This window comes from Manduca sexta, chromosome 27 (assembly GCF_014839805.1).
Source record: "Manduca sexta isolate Smith_Timp_Sample1 chromosome 27, JHU_Msex_v1.0, whole genome shotgun sequence".
NCBI lineage: Eukaryota > Metazoa > Arthropoda > Insecta > Lepidoptera > Sphingidae > Manduca > Manduca sexta.
In genome coordinates, this window is record NC_051141.1 from 3,955,213 (window position 1) to 3,973,869 (window position 18,657).

At 34.8% G+C, this 18,657-nt stretch overlaps 1 protein-coding gene across 1 annotated transcript in view; it reads left to right on the forward strand.

Moving 5' to 3' along the window:
• The window catches only part of LOC115444849 (autophagy-related protein 9A), a 28,284-nt gene extending 10,363 nt beyond the window's left edge, over window positions 1-17,921 (forward strand). The window contains exons 8-16 of the mRNA XM_037443879.1: window positions 4,354-4,485; window positions 4,781-4,955; window positions 6,506-6,652; window positions 8,412-8,478; window positions 8,988-9,154; window positions 9,693-9,806; window positions 10,185-10,400; window positions 11,729-11,940; window positions 12,246-17,921. Coding sequence (XP_037299776.1) covers window positions 4,354-4,485; window positions 4,781-4,955; window positions 6,506-6,652; window positions 8,412-8,478; window positions 8,988-9,154; window positions 9,693-9,806; window positions 10,185-10,400; window positions 11,729-11,833 — 1,123 coding nt within the window. The 3' untranslated portion in view covers window positions 11,834-11,940; window positions 12,246-17,921. The remainder of the gene's footprint in view (window positions 1-4,353; window positions 4,486-4,780; window positions 4,956-6,505; window positions 6,653-8,411; window positions 8,479-8,987; window positions 9,155-9,692; window positions 9,807-10,184; window positions 10,401-11,728; window positions 11,941-12,245) is intronic.
• Window positions 17,922-18,657: the final 736 nt, after the last annotated feature.

Here is an 18,657-nt window from a genome sequence, read left to right on the forward strand (position 1 = left end):
ACCATCACTGAAGTCGGATAATGTCCACGTTGCACTCTGTCGACTAATTGGGAAGCTTCCTTAGAGCTTTGAGCATAAATACGGTCATTTTGTTTGTTAAAATGTTGCTCAATTGTAAAAATTTTCTCATCCGTAAACAAAATTTTTCTGTGACCTCCCTTTGCGTACCGCTTCAGTAGTTGTTTCGATTTTACCACCCTATTCTTCTTTAAATTATCAGTTAAGAAATGGCCAGTGCGTCTCTTATAGGCTGCAAGTCCTAAGTCATCTTTTAAAATACGCGACATGGTTCTAGGTGCTATCTTCATTTCCCGAGATAAAATCTTTTGCTTTCGGACAGGATTTCTTCGAATTCTTTCCCTTACTGCTTTGACCACCTTTTTCGTACGAACACTACGTGGACGGCCAGATCTTTTCTGTCACAAACAGAGGAGGTCTCATTGTACCTATTAATAGCCCGGTACACAAACATTTTACTAATACCAAGTGTATGGAGAGTTTTAAAATTGCATTTGGCTCCATACCTACTTTGTGTAATGCTATCACAGCGATTCGGTTCTCTTTATCACCCCACACCATTTTAATATCGCAAAATATTTTACAATGTATTGGCGCCAAAATGAGAAAACACAATGAACAATCGTATAAAAATGACAGATTCGAAATTCAAATGTAATATTTTTTTATAATTAAGTGTAACAGTATTTATGGCCAGACTAAGTATTTATTGTTTACCTGTTTAAATAGTGCATGCAAAAGTGGTAAGTATCAACTAATGTTCCAATTTCGGATTGAAATTTAATAATCCTTTATAAATTTATTGTCTTAAAAATATAATTCTTATTTAATATTGTTAATGACTCAAATGATTTCATTTAATTGTTTATTTACCACTTAATTACAAATTAGAAAAAAAAAAATACAATGCCGCTGCTTTTAAACTAAATAAAATTTTACTTATACAATTCAGTAGCCAATTGAATCACTTTTATGAATGTAAGAGTTAAGATTGCTTTGCTTATTCAGCATCCGAAGTAATTGGTTTAATTTTAAATACAAATGATATCAATAGCCATAGTATAAAACTATGCCGATAAAGACTACAAAGTTTTGTTACGAAAATGTCCTCATAGTGTATACATGTCAACATGCCGTTGATATATTGCCCAGTTCGATTTTTAAATTAGTCGAATGTCTTGTGTAACCGTATCTCATCTATACTATTATATAAAGCTGAAGAGTTTGTTTGTTTGTTTGTTTGTTTGTTTGTTTGTTTGTTTGTTTGTTTGTTTGTTTGAACGCGCTAATCTCAGGAACTACCGGTCCAAACTGAAAAATTCTTTTTGCGTTGGATAGCCCTTTGTTCGTGGAGTGCTATAGGCTATATATCATCACGCTATACCCAATAGGAGCGGAGCAGTAATGGCTGATCTCAGGAACTACCGGTCCAAACTGAAAAATTCTTTTGCGTTGGATAGCCCTTTGTTCGTGGAGTGCTATAGGCTATATATCATCACGCTAAACCTAATAGAAGCGGAGCAGTAATGGCTAATCTCAGGAACTACCGGTCCAAACTGAAACAATCTTTTTGCGTTGGATAGCCCTTTGTTAATGGAGTGCTATAGGCTATATATCATCACGCTATACCTAATAGGAGCGGAGCAGTCATGGCTAATCTCAGGAACTACCGATTCGAACTGAAAAATCTTTTGTGTTGAATAGCCCTTTGTTTGTGGAGTGCTCTTAGTTATATATCATCACGCTATGACCAATAGGAACGGAGCAATAATGAAACATGTTGCAAAAACGGGGACAATTTATTAGTTTTGAGAGCTTCCGTTGCGTGCGCTGCGTAAACGGTTAAAGTTATGCAACAATGATGTATAACGGGATTGTTCCTCTTAAAAAGTTCTAAAAATATATTATAAAACAAAGTCCCCCGCTGCATCTGTCTGCCTGAACGTGTTGAATTCAAAAACTACCCAACGTATTAAGATGAAATTTGGTATGGAGACAGTTTGAGACCCCGGGAAGAACATAGGGTCCCGGGCCTTAAAACTTTAGCCTGAAAAACTTTATAACGCGGGCGGAGCCGCGGGAAACGCTAGTTATTAATATTTTAAATAAAGAATGTCCATTAACGTAACAAAAGTGCGCACGGAATATTACTTATGATGTAAATAAACAACACGTTTTGGCACTGGGCCCGTTCTTAATTTAAATACAAATAAAATGTTAGGAGAGTCACATTATTGTGCGTTCTATTTTCAAACGATTTTTCTAGTCCATTGAAAAGTTACATTTGGGGTTGCGTTTTTTAGAGGACGCAATTTTATTTTTTTGAAGTGTAAGGGGGGTCAGTCTAAAGCTAAAACCAAGTTTGTGGGGTCGCCACCCTTGTCCCACGGCCGCCATCTTGAAAATAGGGGTTGAAATGGTTTTACGATGTATCTCTTAAACTATTTATCTGACAAAAAAATTATAAACATTTTTGTTGCAAATTAAATTCTCTACAACTTTGGTTTAGTAACTTTTGTCGTAAAACTATAAATAAAAAGTTATAAGCGAAAATGTTAAGAAATTCAATGTTAAGCAATGTCCATTGCAACGTCATCAGAACGTGTGTTTATAAGATTCATAATACTTTTTGTACTCATTAATACCCAAATACCCAAGGGACCATTAGGGAACAAAAGAACATCTGCCTGCTATTATTATTATTATTTCTAACCTCTCTTATTGTAAGAATAGCTGATAATATTGTGTTAAAGTTGTCCTAAGTAAGTTTTTCATTAGCATTTTGACCTTTAAAAGTCTTTTAAAAGTCAAAATGCTAATAAAAAAAAAGTAGTTTTCACTAAAGTTAAAATCGTGTCTAAAATCATTCGAAATCGTCTGCAGAATTAAAAACAGAATAAAATACATTCGCACGTACAGAAATATGTAGCACAACTAAAAGATATAAGTTGAACGACAACTTCAACACAATATTATCAGCTATTCTTACAATAAGAGAGGTTAGAAATAATAATAATAATAGCAGGCAGATGTTCTTTTGTTCCCTAATTGTCCTTTGGGTATTTGGGTATTAATGAGTACAAAAAGAGTATTATGAACCTTATAAACACACGTTCTGATGACGTTGCAATGGACATTGCTTAACATTGAATTTCTTAACATTTTCGCTTATATCTTTTTTATTTATAGTTCTACGACAAAGTTACTAAACTAAAGTTGTAGAGAATTTAATTTGCAACAAAAAGTGTTTATACATTTTTTTTGTCAGATAAATAGTTTAAGAGATACATCGTAAAACCATTTCAACCCCTATTTTCAAGATGGCGGCCGTGGGACAAGGGTGGCGACCCCACAAACTTGGTTTTAGCTTTAGACTGACGCCCCCTACACTTCAAAAAAATAAAATAGCGTCCTCTAAAAAACGCAAGGTAAGGCCTAAAAAAAAATGTAACATTTCAATGGACTATTCTAAATTTATATGTAGTTGATTGATTTCGTAACGTAAATAAACATTGTTACAGTCACTGAATTTGTATCATGTCATCTTGATAAAATACCTGAATTAAAGGCAATATCAGTGTTCAAGGGTTGATGTGTTGGCCGCAATTTATGTAAATAGCTGTTCTCTGAGTTGTAATCTCTAGATATTTTGTAGGTTTTCAGTTTAATAGTCTAGTAGTCTAAATAATCGCTCATCAGCGCTTTGGCCGGCATAGACTGTGATATAATCTGTAGAAGCGCTAAATTCGACTAACAAACTGCTTAAAAGGATGATGATAATGATGATATTCTAATTACGTTCAGATACGACCGGTAATAATTGTTTAACTACCTATTCTGTAGTGCGTCGGTAAACAAGTTTAATCAGCGATAAACCTTATCAGTATATTGTTATTTTGACTCTCAAATTATTTAGATGTAAGGAAAAAACATAAAACAATAATTACTCAGAACACTGACGAACGATGTTTGTAAGGGGATTAATGGTTATACCTATTATTTAAATTGTGTAAGAATGACCTTAGATCAGACTATGAAAATAACTACAAAATTATGCTAGCGTATGCGGTTTATTAACAATCTTGTTAAGTTAATAATATTATTATTCATATGTAATATAATAAAAAAAAAGTTAAACCTTGTGTCTATCTCTTCAGACTACAAGCACAAGGGGATAAACCGATTTCGATGAGACTCTCGTGGTCAGTGGACCTTATCCAGTCAATTTTGGTTGCATTATCTACACGTCCCTATATGTAAATTGGGTAAAATGTAGATAGAAATATCATTAGCATCCACAGTTACGTTAAGTGTTAAGATCTCCTTTTTTTTCAGGAACACGGTGTTCCTCGCTGGAAGTGTGCTCGGCGTGCTGGTGGTACTGACGGTGTACGATGAAGACGTGCTGACGGTCGAACACGTCATCACCATCATCACTATACTGGGATGCGTGATCGCCGGCGCTAGGTGAGCATATCTCATATAAACTATGAGGTAATCGTGCGTACTTACCTCTGCGCAGCAACACCATTTATATCACTGGTGACATAACCAGCTACGAACATGGTGAGCCGGTATTGCCAGTTGTGTCTGTTGAGGGACAGTGGAATGGAAGTAGCAAGTCAATCTAAAGTATTGTAGTAACTCTGATGGGTGCTGCTAAACGTTTTGTTTGTGACGCCCATTTGAAGAACAAAGAACGCGGCCAGTAACTGCGTCTGAAACCATTAAATAATATAAAAAAAATATCATCTCTCTCTAGGGCTCTAATAGGAGAAGAGGAGCGTCTTGGAGGAGGGTGCACGGGGCCGGCGCGGGGTGAAGAGCTGTTCATACAAGTGCTGGGCCACGTGCACTACCTGCCCGCCGTGTGGAGGGGCCGCGCACACACCAAGGACGTGGCCGCGCATTTTCAACAATTGTTCCAGTTTAGAGTCGTAAGTGTTTTGAATGTTTGTGGGTTGTTATAGAAGTGAGGAAACTATAGGGCCAAGTTTTTCTGTCGAAAGAGGTGTGCGGCAGGGGGATCCTCTTTAGCCAAAAATATATATCGCTATACTAGAATCCATAATACATAAACTAGATTGGATAAATCAAGGATTATATATCCAAGGAAAATACTTGAGCCACCTCAAATTTGCAGATGACTTGGTTTTGTTATCTGAAACAAACTCACAACTACAAAATATGATTGTAGCTCTACACAAAGCTAGCAGACAAGTAGGCCTTGAAATGAACATCAATAAGACAAAAATTATGTCCAATCGCTAAAATAACAACATAAACATAAATCGTGAGACACTAGAGTATGTTGAACGATATACTTACTTAGGAAAACAAATTAGCTTTAACGGAGACAGTAATGAGCTGGAAATTGAGAGAAGAGTCAAAAATACTTGGGCTCAATACTGGAGCTACAAAGAAATATTTAAAAGCGATATGCCTTTAAAGCTAAAAAAGAAAGTTATGGACTCGTGTCTCATCCCATGCTTAACATATGCATGCCAAACTTGAAAATTTACTACCTGAGCAAAACATAAAATAACATGTCAGAGATATGGAACATAGTATGTTAAATATAAAAAGAGTTAAAAAAATAAGGCACACAGGCATAAAAGAAAAATAAAAACGATTGATGCTCTCACACATGCGCAAAAATTAAAGTGGAAATGGGCCGGTCATGTAGCGAGACTCAAAGATAACAGACAGACCAATATAGTAACATCCTGGCATGGACCACTGAGAAAGCGTCACAAAGGTAGACCCTTTACGCGCTGGGACGACGATATTAGAAAAATAGCTGGACCACAATGGAAACAGATAGCACAAAACCATCATAAATGGCAATCTTTGGAAGAGGCCTTTACCTGTGAGGGGTTCCTAACTAAATAGAAACACAGAAACGGAGCTTGAGAAAAATTGTAACACATCTTTAGGAAATATAAGGCTTTTTTATTTAGTTATTTATAGAAGTGAGACAGTGTGAGATGAAAGAGCATGTAACTTTATAATTGTCATGTGAATGGATACTAGGGATATTTATTTGTTTAGGTTATGTGGTTTATCTTTTAATATTAGTTGGTTATGTTGGAGCATAATATTATATAATACTAGCATTTACCCCCGACTCCGCCTGCGTGAAAAAGTTATTTTGTGATAAATATCTTTCTGGGATAAAAATATTTTCAATAACATTCTGAAGTTTTGTAGCAAACTTTTCCTCTTTATAATATTAGTATAGATGTATCTTCAAATGGAATATTCCATTTTTTGATTATTTTTTGTATGAAAACAATGTAACCGTTAAATATTAGTTATATTTACAGCACAAGTAAACACAAATGCAAATGTTTATAGGCTATTTTTATATTACCCGATAACTTGCTCCCGTTGGAAATATGTGAATTATTAATATGTTTTTATCTAGATGGCACTGGCGTCGTATAAAAAGTACTTTATAGATTTTTGTAGCACTATATTTGCGCAGGTGTACATAATATTCGAGTTGCTGAGCCCGCTGCTGTGCCCGCTGGTGTTGCTGTCGCTGCGCTCGCGCGCGCTGGACATCGTCGACTTCTACCGCAACTTCACCATCAGCGTGCTCGGCATCGGCGACGTCTGCTCCTTCGCACAGGTCAATACACTAAACACTACAGGATTACCTACCTTGTTAAGTGTGTGCTATGCATACCGATGTACATATATTAGTCTAAGATCCCGCTGCAGAATTAGTGCGCTCATCGAGTATATGTTAAAAACTACATTCTTACACATATTTATGCTTAGAAGAATATATATCTACTAGGTTGCCTATTAAAACTTGGCCGCAAATATTTTTAATTAAATTATTGTAAATTGATTTTTCGGAAAACATTGATGAAAAAAATTAAAGGTTTCGACTCAATGCACATTCCACCGTGTTGGAAATCTTTGAAACAAAAGTTGTTGCGGACGATCTTTATTAATTCAATGTGGTTAAATGCTACTGAGCCGAATTGTATCATGTACAGCGCGGAAAATAATGGCTGGCAACTATTAGATGGTTGTCTAAAACCAACATGGTTTCTGGGAGATTCAGCTCCAATGCAAGTTGAAAATGTTCTCTGTGATTCCACGAACAAATCTTCCGATAATGACGATGATTATGATATTTCTAGCGATGAAAGTTATGAAAGTGATAGCTTCTATGATAGTGAAAATGAAAGCTCTGATGGTTCAGATTTTTAAATAAAATTTACGGATAGATAAGATACGTTTGTTTAATTTTTGAGTTACTTAAATGCTTCATTTATATGTAATAAGTTATTGAATACTTGAATAAAATATAATATTTACTCAAACAGTACTTGCACAATAAAATTTTATTTTACGTGAGTAACCCTAATTTTATTTTTAATGGATAGTAATTTATTGTGGTAATTTTTACATTTATCATTTTGAGAAGACTTTTTTTGGAGTATTTATTAAGTTGTATCTACTATTGTTTTAACTGGTGGTTGAGAACACGATCATCAGGCGTATGCGCAATGGCTCAAAAGTGTCGTACAGCTAGTACTCGCTATCCTTTTCTGACTGGTAATATTACGCGCTAGCTCTCTTTCACTCTACCTTCAATATTTATCATTTTTAAGAGTCGGCAACCCTTATTTGCGGCTAGATTTAATTAGGCAACCGTGTATCATGATCAACAGAAAAATTCAGCTTTAATTTGATGTATAGCTAATAAATATACATTATGAACGAGTAAATGTATCATAGTCATACCTGCTTACACCTGGCTGCGAAGAGGTGCGGCCAAGTGCGCAACGGCAACCGTGGTTTTTCAGAGTCTTTATGTGTATTGTCATGAAGTGGACGCTATTTTATTTGAAAAACGAATGAAATGTTTTCCGAAAAATCAATTAACAATAATTTAATTAAAAATATTTGCGGCCAAGTTTTAATAGGCAACCTAGTAGATATATATTCTTCTAAGCATAAATATGTGTAAGAATGTAGTTTTTAACATGTACTCGATGAGTGCACTAATTCTGCAGTGGGATCTCGTACTATATACTCATATCGACGCTTCAAAGGTAATCGTATCTAACCGACAAACATACTTAAAATGAATTATATAAATATTTAGAATTGCCATTTTTTTCTTCATCATCTAGGTTGTGTAGGTCTAGAAAAAATTTAATGACATTCGACTATATCTTAATAAAATAAAAAGTTGTACTGTTATGAATTTTTATATTAAAATCAAAACTTAAAAGCACTCTACTCAAAAATTTACTGATTGTCGCTTAGATATGATTGCCTTTCAAGCGTCGATATGATCATTAATAGAGTTCAATCGACAGATTTTTTTGTCTTTCACTGGTGATATATGATTTATATTATATTCACAGTTGGACATTCGCCGGCACGGACACCCTGACTGGCAGACACCGCTCAAATATGGCGAAAAAACTAAAGGTATACCCTTGTTTATGTAAAGATTTACAAAGTTTTATATTATTAAATTCTTACTGTGATTCTAGTCTACTTTCCAAACAGTCTTATAGTGTGTTTAAAAGGCAGCTATAAAATTACAGTCATAATTCACTTCAGTTAAATCATGTGCAATGAAGCCACTTTGTCGTGATGTCGATAAAATATATAATTTAAATATATAAAAAATGAATCCTTATTTCCGTTGGTCACGCCATGACGCGTGAACGGCTGGACCGATTACACTATTTTTCTTTGTTGTGTTTGTTTGTTAGTTTGTTTATTCAGGAGAAGGTTCTTATGAAAGAAAAAAAATCATAAAATTGCGTGGAAAATTAGAAAATATAAGAAAACTTAACGACAATATTAGTCTTATATAACTGTCAATTGTTTAAAATAACTGTCAGCGATTGATAGAATGCGCGCTGCAAATTCATGGTTAAGACGGGACAACGTGTCGGGTCAGCCAGTATAATATAATATTTTCGCGTCAGTTGGTAACGCGCAGTACGACCAAGGCGAGGGTGGTAAGACCGAGCTGTCGCTGGTGGCGTTCTCGTGCCGGCACCCCGGCTGGCAGCCCACGGAGCCGACGCAGAGGCAGTTCCTCAAGTCGCTGAGACAGAGCATGCACCACGCCATACCCACCAACACTCATCTCGTGAGTATTATGTTACTGGATTTAGTTTGTATTACGGTCGATATTATTTCGGATGGCACTGTGTTTTATATCAGGGATGTTCTCATTAAGTGGAAATGTATATCATTAATCATTTAAATAGTGACATACATGTCCACTTCGACATTTATGTTTGAAATATGAATTAAGATGTATGAATGTTGTATACCACGACCACATGACTTATATCGAACATTAGGAACAAATCATTATTAATGTGTCATAAAAAAGTAATAGCGTGAAGTATTTTATTTTTAAATTTAATTGCATGTCGATCAACATAAAGTATGTTCGCTTTGTAAGGGTGTATTGAAATTTGCCGCACGGTTGCAGCGCGGTAGTTGCGCGTATATTTTCTATATTTATTTACTTGCCGCGCAACCGCCGCACTGCTGCCGTGCAGCTAATTTGAATGCGCCCATAGAATTACTTAATTCCTTAGAATTACACTCCAGATGCAGTGCGGTGTACTCTTTACATTTCAATATTCTAATTATAAAAAAATAATATTTTCTTTTAGAATAAAACAATGTTGGGCTCTTATGTCCAACAAAGTTTGTTTGGTGCTGTCACGCCACTGCCCGCCGTGCTGTCGTATTATCCACAACAACAGAAACAAAACTACAGACTGCCTGTGAGTATTACTTTGTATATTTAGTTTATTGTTGATACTTTGACATTGAAAAGGGAGTTAATGATCCTTAAATCGGGTAAATTGGTGTAATGTTTTCGATGAAGAAAAATACACGTGGTTTGTAGACAGGATATTTTGACGATTGAGATTTTAGTTTCAAAACACACGTTACTCACCTCGGATCTGAAATTATATTCTGATAATATATTTAATCTGATAATATTTTCATTATATTTTTGCGTATTATAAGTGCGTATACGTATGCTTTTATTTTTTAACATACATGTTTATATTGAAATATACGTATACGCAGGTTGATCATGTGTGTATAAATAAATAAATGGTTCATATAATAAAAATATGACGTTTTGAAATCAGGAGATGGACGAGCCGAGCGACGAGGAGGAGGAGATGCCTGGCATGTCGACGCAGTCCACGCGGCGGTCGATGTCGCTCGGCCTCGCGGGCGTGGGCTCCGTGATCGGAGCGAACGCGCTCGGGCTCGAGCCGTCGCCGCTCGCCGAGCAGCCCGTCGACAACGCGCACGACATGTCCGTCAGCACGCTGCATCTGTACGACTTGCATATATCGCAGGTACGGTTACAGTTATTATAACACTAGCTGTCCCGGCGAACTTCGTACCGCCTAACAGTGGATTCTTTCATTTTTTATTTTTTTTTAATACTTATACTGCTATTCACGACGCTGGGTCAGCTAGTAAGATAAAAAAGAAAGTTGATAACAATTACATTATATCAAAAAATTAAAATTACAAAACACTTAAAATTCTTACGTAAGAACCATCCTCGTACTTCAAGAAATATTAAAAAAGAATTAGCGAAATCGGTTCACCTGCTCACGAGATTTACGCTTAGCGATTCAGCGATTATTTTTTATATTACAGATATTACTAGCCTTTTCAGGAAGAACATTGTAACCGACATTTTGGACTTTTACTAGAGCCTTGTTTTCCTTATTGATGCTTAAATATTCCAGTTACCATGAATATTTTACAATGAAGATAAAAAGCTGTATTAGCAAATAATGCTTAATATCCGTTACGATGTTGTTTCTGAAATAGCTCAAAGTTTTCTTGGGCGTGACAAAGTGACTCCACGGCGATAGTAAGTGGAGTGCGTTTAGATAGAGACAATTATTCCTCGTTAGTCCATAATTATGCCGGCCTGTTCGAACATGATATACACGGGATGACCTCGATTGTGAAAAGTGGTTGCTATGCAGGCAGATACAAACGTCATAGTGTGTTGTTGGCTCCTACGTCAGAGGGGGACATGCTGTGGTTAATTTATTTTCACGAGTATAAGGAGTTATCAGTAGGCACCAATCAAATGGCACGAAGCGGAAGAAGCTGCATAGGAATAAAAAAATAAAAATAACATTTACAAACATATTATCGACACGTTTAATTAACAGAACTAGCATTAGGTATTTCATCATTCTACTTGCTTAAGTGAGAACGAAATAAAATACTTGTCCGTCTAATTTAACAATTAGACAGACATGTTAATGAGCCGTAACCGACTTTTTAATTTGACGTAATAATGATAAATCAAATCGGTAATTATTTATTAGTCGTAATACACCTCGTGACGTCACCGTTTCATTCCTTACGCAACGTGAAGTTAGTATAATCTTGAGTAGTTTATAATCTTTAAAGTCCTTGAAGCTCTAACATTACGTAAGTGTTTGTAACCGATGCGCGATTTGAACGTCATATAACTGACAAATACTTGGGTATCATAAAATTCATTGTTTATTTTGTAACAATTAGAAGTTTCAGATGAAACGCGCACGCTAATAGAGCTAATAGAGATAAGCTCCGTTTCGATAGTGTAATAATTTCCCCTCTCATATCGTTGCGTTTTTAATATTTATAAAATTATATTTATCTATATTTCCAGGCGGGTCAGAACGTGTCCGCGTGTTGTAGGAACAACTGCAGCGAGCGGCATCAGGAGGCGGACCGGTGGGGGACCGAGGAGACGCCGCTGCTGCACCGCCCATAACGGTGGCGCAGCCCCTCGCCGCTTGTCGAGAAATACCCAGTCTGGGTGTAGATACTGAATGTGTTCACCGCTCATCGTTCATCCGACGCGTGTGGCGCCCTTAAGGTGGTAGCTCAAGGTCCATTTTCATACATTTTGTTTCGGCTTTAATCTGGGTAACTAAACAAGTATTGGCAAGTAAAGAATTTAAATTCACGTCTAGTTAGTGATTAGTTCTCGCAGTTGAAGAAAAACGTAAAATAATTAATAATCATGGATATTTCGGCCTTTAAAATTTAATATGACGAAATTTTAAAGGCCGAAATATCCATGATTATTATGATTTTATTTTAACTGCGAGAACTAATCACTAACTAGACGTGAATTTAAATTCTTTACCAATACTTAAGACAGATAAAGCCGAAACAAAATGTTACGTGCGCGTTTTGTGTTGTCGGTTAGGGTTGTTTGTTTTTAAGTGAACGTTAAGGACGGCCACCTTTGCTTACGATTGGTTATCGTTGCCGGGTTTAGTTTTTTTTTAATAGCGTTTACCGTCGTGTTGGGTGTTAAGTAAATTTGGATGTATCTGCTTTAAGTTATCGTCGAATATTTGTAGAAGGCGATTACATTTATGCCTATCGTGATGCATAGTAGAGTTATCTACATCAAACTTGTTAGTGTTACATAACTTATGACAGTAAACGCTATTTAAGTATAAACTCACTATAGGGTCTGTATTTTCATTCTACATTTATATTAGTTCCAATTTAAGTCGGTTTACTTGTAAAACATAAGTAATTTTGGCCTTCGTCTGACGCATTGAAAGTCTCTAGGCTTCGTACTTTTGTCTAGAAAGTTAGGCCGTAACATTTCACGTGGAAAATGTTAGTCCCGGGGACATTTGAATTTGATATAATCAAGGTGAGGATATTTGACAGTATATTTTGATTTAAAGGAGTGTTTTGATATATTCTGGGGTTGCGCTAAAAGCTGATTGTGAAACGATGAACGTGTTCCTATATACTTTGTATCTGCGTGTCTCCAGCGGTCTAGGATTGTTGTCGGGCGCGTTTGGCAAAAAATTCAAACTACACTAAAATAATTTAGTTGGTGTTTGACAATATTACCTTTGGGTAACTAGTCGGTTAGTGCAGTTGGCGTTTTATAAAGTAGGAAGTGTTTTGGACGGTGCCTGTGAAAACAATAAATCTGCTATTGGCAAGCGTTTTTTATAATTAACAACTTTGTGGGGCTTATGATTGGATCGTTTTTTAAACTACGTCCAAATTGTACCTTATATATAAGTCGTTCGCGTTAACATGTACTGGCTTGTTCCTATTTTTATAAAGATAAAATTGGACATGATAGGACATTTTGACAAAATTGTAAATATAAATCGTCTTAGACGTAATTATTGTATAACTAAATTTAAGTGGCGTGCAAAAAAGGCCTGAAGTTTATGCGCAGTCAAGGTATGTGAAACTTGTATAGAATAAAGAAACGTGAACGTTAAACGTAATAATTAATCTAACATCGAATTAAAATTCAATTATCGTTAAACAAAGGTTGGCTGTTTTAGCACATGTAATTTATCTGAAAAATTAAAAATTATGTCTGGTTTTTTAAATTCACATATTTAAATTTAAAATTTTGGGAAATTCCAAGCAGTACGACATTATTGATACATAAACGAACTTTTTTCATGTTTTTAAAAAAATTATAAACATATGAGATATTATGATTACGCACATTCATGGCAGGATCTTAGCTCTTTGACGTCAAACAAGTCACATGATTTAATAAAAATTACGCATTAGATGCAGCATCGTCTTTGCCAACAACGAACCCACTATGTATGAACTTGTACCCACTTCTTTCCAAATTAGTGTGGACAACTACTCTCATGTAAGTAACTGAGACTGCTCAATGAATTGCCCTTATCGTGAAATTTTGGATGCATCATTGTTTGTGTATAAGTTTCGTCTCACGTTATAAAAATAGTATGTTTCGCTACTCTATTGCTCAGTTCATTGCATGTGTAATAATCCAGTGTTAGTTCTCTTTGGCCTCCAGAAATAATATTATTTATTTAATTGACAGACTTGCAAATCGCTCGCCTGATTTCGAACACCTCATCAGTAGCAACACCGCCCAGAATTTAATTATTCAGTGCAAATAATAACTGTCGAAATCTGTATTAAACTGTCCTAGTCGGCCGATTTTTGAGAACAATTTACGACGCACCCACTTCCCCTCTAATAAATGCTGTATACATCAATAATGGCTATACATTTCAATTTATGACAGTATACGGCGTATATGGTCAAGGACCTTAATATTTTTTTGTACGTCGTATAATCCGTTTTTGAAACACTGTAACCTTATCTAGTCGTCTTCTCTCTCGTAATATAATAATATTTTCCCGTGTCTCCGTCCGCGTGAAAATTCCGATCGCAAGAATTTGTAGAATTCAAATTTTATACGACAATTTATAAACAAAAATACAGCAAAGTCCCATCAAAATTGTTATTTTTTTATTCGCGGACAAATAGATGCGCTAAAATAGAAGCTTCTGAATCCACTATCGTTATATCCCAACACACCTGTAATTCCATGTGAACAGTACGAATATCCCGTCTCGAGATCTTTTATTTCATAATCACTTCGCCACGTGGCCCGTTATACTTTTAGTTATATTTGCAATAAATAACTATATATGCACCAAGCAATGTTCGACACTACCACGCTTTGCTCAGTTCATCGTCTTTCATAAGAAAGATAAAATAAGCTGAATTTTATTGAAGTTAGTGGTAGACATTCAACATAATCCCATTAAACTATGCTTCTGCAATATTTCTAATTCAATGTTTATCATATATTCAATATTTATTGTAGGTGATAAGTCCTCGTGTATATATTCTATGTGGAAATTTAGCAGTTTGTTTATGATGCAACAAGTTTTGAACTTAAGGCCGGTTTCCGATAAACATAATTAAATACATAGGTAGATGACAGTGATATAGGACATTTTGACAATTTATATAACACATACGTCTTTTATGACGCAATATATTGACTTAAAGACTAATATAATAACATCTCACTTTAAATTGTAGGGCATTTTTCCACTCATGTCTTCAATTGATTTGACAAGACCAAATTAGAACATATTTTTTTATTGACATCTAAATGTCATGCGATAACTAGATATATCATATAAACATAAACTGGATTAGTGCATTGAGACGTACTTCTAGAACTCTTGCAGTTTCATTACACTATAACTAGATAATCGTCCAAATCTAGTGCTAGATATTACAATAAGTGTAACATGATTATATTTAGGCTGTGAAATGTGAAATGTTTGGCAAAATTTACGTACAAAAATAGCTTTACTGGTATTTCATGTGCGGCTTTGTTTATTCTGTTTCTTTTGATACCGAACTGGCGTGTTCCTCATTCAGTTGCGCATACGCGGCCTTATGTGTCTTATAGTACTCAAAAATTGCAAAATGATACCCGTTTTATAATTAATATGATGCGTCATCCATGAATTTCATGTATTGCGTAAATTTTTTGTGCGTTAAATTAGTTATTTTCTGTTGTGTATGTTTTAGTAGGAAAATATTTTTGTTAATATGATTTGATATAGTACAATTATAGTTTTTATCCGTCGAATAAAGGTAGTCAACATTTGTGTTATTTTTTTAATAGTTTTTTTTTGTTTTTGTGTTGGTCATTTAACAACACCGTGCTGACAGGACGTCGCAGGAGCAAGTTTTGTGTGTAAAGTCTATGGCCGAATGGACTGTATGTGTTTCAGTACAACACAAAGGATAGGCGCGGTTACGTTAAAAGAAATGTAGAAATCCATTGAAAATACCAATTGACTAGTATATGTTGGAATTTATTTTAAATCAATTTCAATATTTTCAATCGATACAATACAGGGATACAGTTCACTGATACGCATATTTATATTTTTTCATTCAGTTGGAACTGTGCTCGTAGCGAGCAAAACGTACTTCGATTCAACCGGGGCAGTTCAATTCAATAAAAACTGGTGCTAGAATTGTATGGAAAGAAGTGCATAATTATAAGTAAAAATATCTTTGCGATATGTAAAAACATTTATCGTTTGTCCAGTTTTGTACCCGTTGCAGGCAATTCCGGTATTAATATCAAATTGTCGGATAAGTGTGATCTGGATAACGTGTTCTCAATGTGTAATGGTGTGTTTCATTGATGATTAAGTAATATTTGTTCGTCTTCCTTCTCTCAAACAACTCGTGTATGTCTTCGCGATAAATGTTCGTATTTAATGTAGGTATTGTTTGCGATCGTCGATTTTTGACGACACTTTTACATAAATTGTGTTTGTGTAAAGTTAAAAATGTGTTATTTAATAATAATTAGTAATATTTTTATTATTTATTTTATACCGCCATCTGTTGAGGTCACGGTATATCTTTATTGATTTTAGGGTCGCCCGTCAATCAGATTACTTTAGACTGGATAAAATTGTACATTTGATCGTGGCTTAAAAATGCAGTATTATGCCTCCACGATGAATTTCATAATTTACTTACACGATTCTTGATTGACAAAAAAACTTTGTTTTTTAAAAAGTAAAGTGAAGGTTTATCACACCAATATAATCACGATTTTGCGGTTATATAACGTATATATAAGTTCTAAATAAATTAGGAAGTATTATCTTTAAAATTCAATTTACGTATTATGAATGTAAAAGGCGAGCAATAATTGAAACGGTATTTCGGCCGCGAGGCGATGTCTGGCACTATTTTTGAATGTTTAAAATTAATAATAATTGTATAACTTTGGCGTAAAATTTATGTGTAATTATTGTATTGATTAGCGCACACAAACCATGTGATAAACAAGTTATTATTTGTACGAACATTGTGACTATTTGAAACGCGTATCTTGTAAATGGAATCTGATATAATTTTTAATAAAATAAAAAGACTGTAAAAATTCACCTAAAATAATCAAATATTTTTGGTAACAATAAAAATCATGAAATGCTTCCCAATAAAGTAATGCTCATTTTATCAGTCCTCAATACTTACCGATCTATATGTATACTTGCACATCTGTTATATAGTTCAAGTTAAACGTATTGTATTGTCTCGCATACATATTGTAAGCTGTGACGTCTCCTACACTACATATTGTATCGCTGTGTATCTAGTTGTTACTGTGCGCGGTCAAGCGCATAACTACATCATACTTAACATGTATATCACTCAATTCGTTTTACAATAGAACGTTTGTCAATGTAATATGTACTTTTAAATATTTGTATCGTAGGTATAAAACCCCCTATTTCATATAGTCTTTGATGTGTTCACTTACTCGCGGTTAACTTGTGCCATCTGTACTGGCACATATATACTGTATCTAGAGGACCCTGCGTCGCTTGCAAAAACGATTTTATTTATTATCATTTCGCGTAACGTCATTTTTGCAAGCGATATTTTATTGTATTTGTACACATTACGCTGATTTGATTATTAATTTTGTTGTCTCTGCGCAATCAGTTTGACAGATTTGAACAATATTTTTGTATGAATTTATAGGCTGTGGTTTTTTGATCAGCTCGCGCTGCGCCGCCGCTCATCAGTGTAGACATTTGGATATAAGTTGGACAGTGTGCCCGGGTACGGGGTTTAAGACTTTGAAAATTATAACGGAAACACTTCATCGTAAAACCACACCCATATAGACTACAGGGGTTAGTCGAGTCGTCGTGAACTGTATCAGCGAGTCCACTTTGTACCAGTAATTAGTGACCGCGGTCGCTCAGTGTACAGCCAGCAACCAAGTGGCGCATTGTCATACTCGATTTAACTGTATTTACCAAATTTTGTAAATATTTAGTTCAATTTATGAATAAATAAGTATTTGGATATAAGTGTATTGTGATATCATTATAATTTTCTTATACGTTTGCGTAATAAGTTCTGATAATTATTTTTTGAGAACCTCGAAATTGGATACAAATTGGGAATATTGAATTTTTCAGTAACCATATCCGCTGTTATTATTACGCGTATTGTAATTAAAAATGTACTAATTATAATAACGTGTTTGATTTCTCTTTATCCCCTATATCTTATTTTTATATCGATAGATGGCGCTACTAGTCATTAAATCAAATATAATATATAAATATTCGTTTATTCGTTTAATCTGAGACATGATTACTGTAATAATTGGACATAAGGTTTGTTCGTAGCACAAGCAAAAAAAAAATTAAGCACAATTTCGATGCACAGACAAAGTAATCTATACTAAAAAACTGAAGATTTTGTTTGTTTGAACGCACTAATTTCAAGAACTACTAAAGCGATTTTGATTTTTTTTCACTAATAAGAAGCTACATTATTCAGCTACATTACTCCTCAGTGCTATAGGCCTCTTTTTAGCCCAGGAAAACTTTTTCACGCGGGCGGAGCTGCAGACAAAAGCTAACACTCAATAAAATGAATGGTAAACAATTTGCTGATATCCTTTGCTATTGTTATTAAATTTTATGAGAATCCGAAGGTTTGTTAACTATTAATTGCGGACAACTTTACCAAAGACCATGATTGTTATGTGACGGCGTGCGGCTCGCGTGTCAACATAAATGGTGACAATCACTCGTTATTTATATATACATGTTTAAACGATTGAATAAACAATATTCTGTTTATTTTGAACAAGTTACATCATCCATTGATCATGCAATATACTTTAAGTTTGAAGCGTGTTAATTGGATGAAAGATCAAATAAATCTATTTCTTAAAATAAATGGTAACGACAGACGAGTATG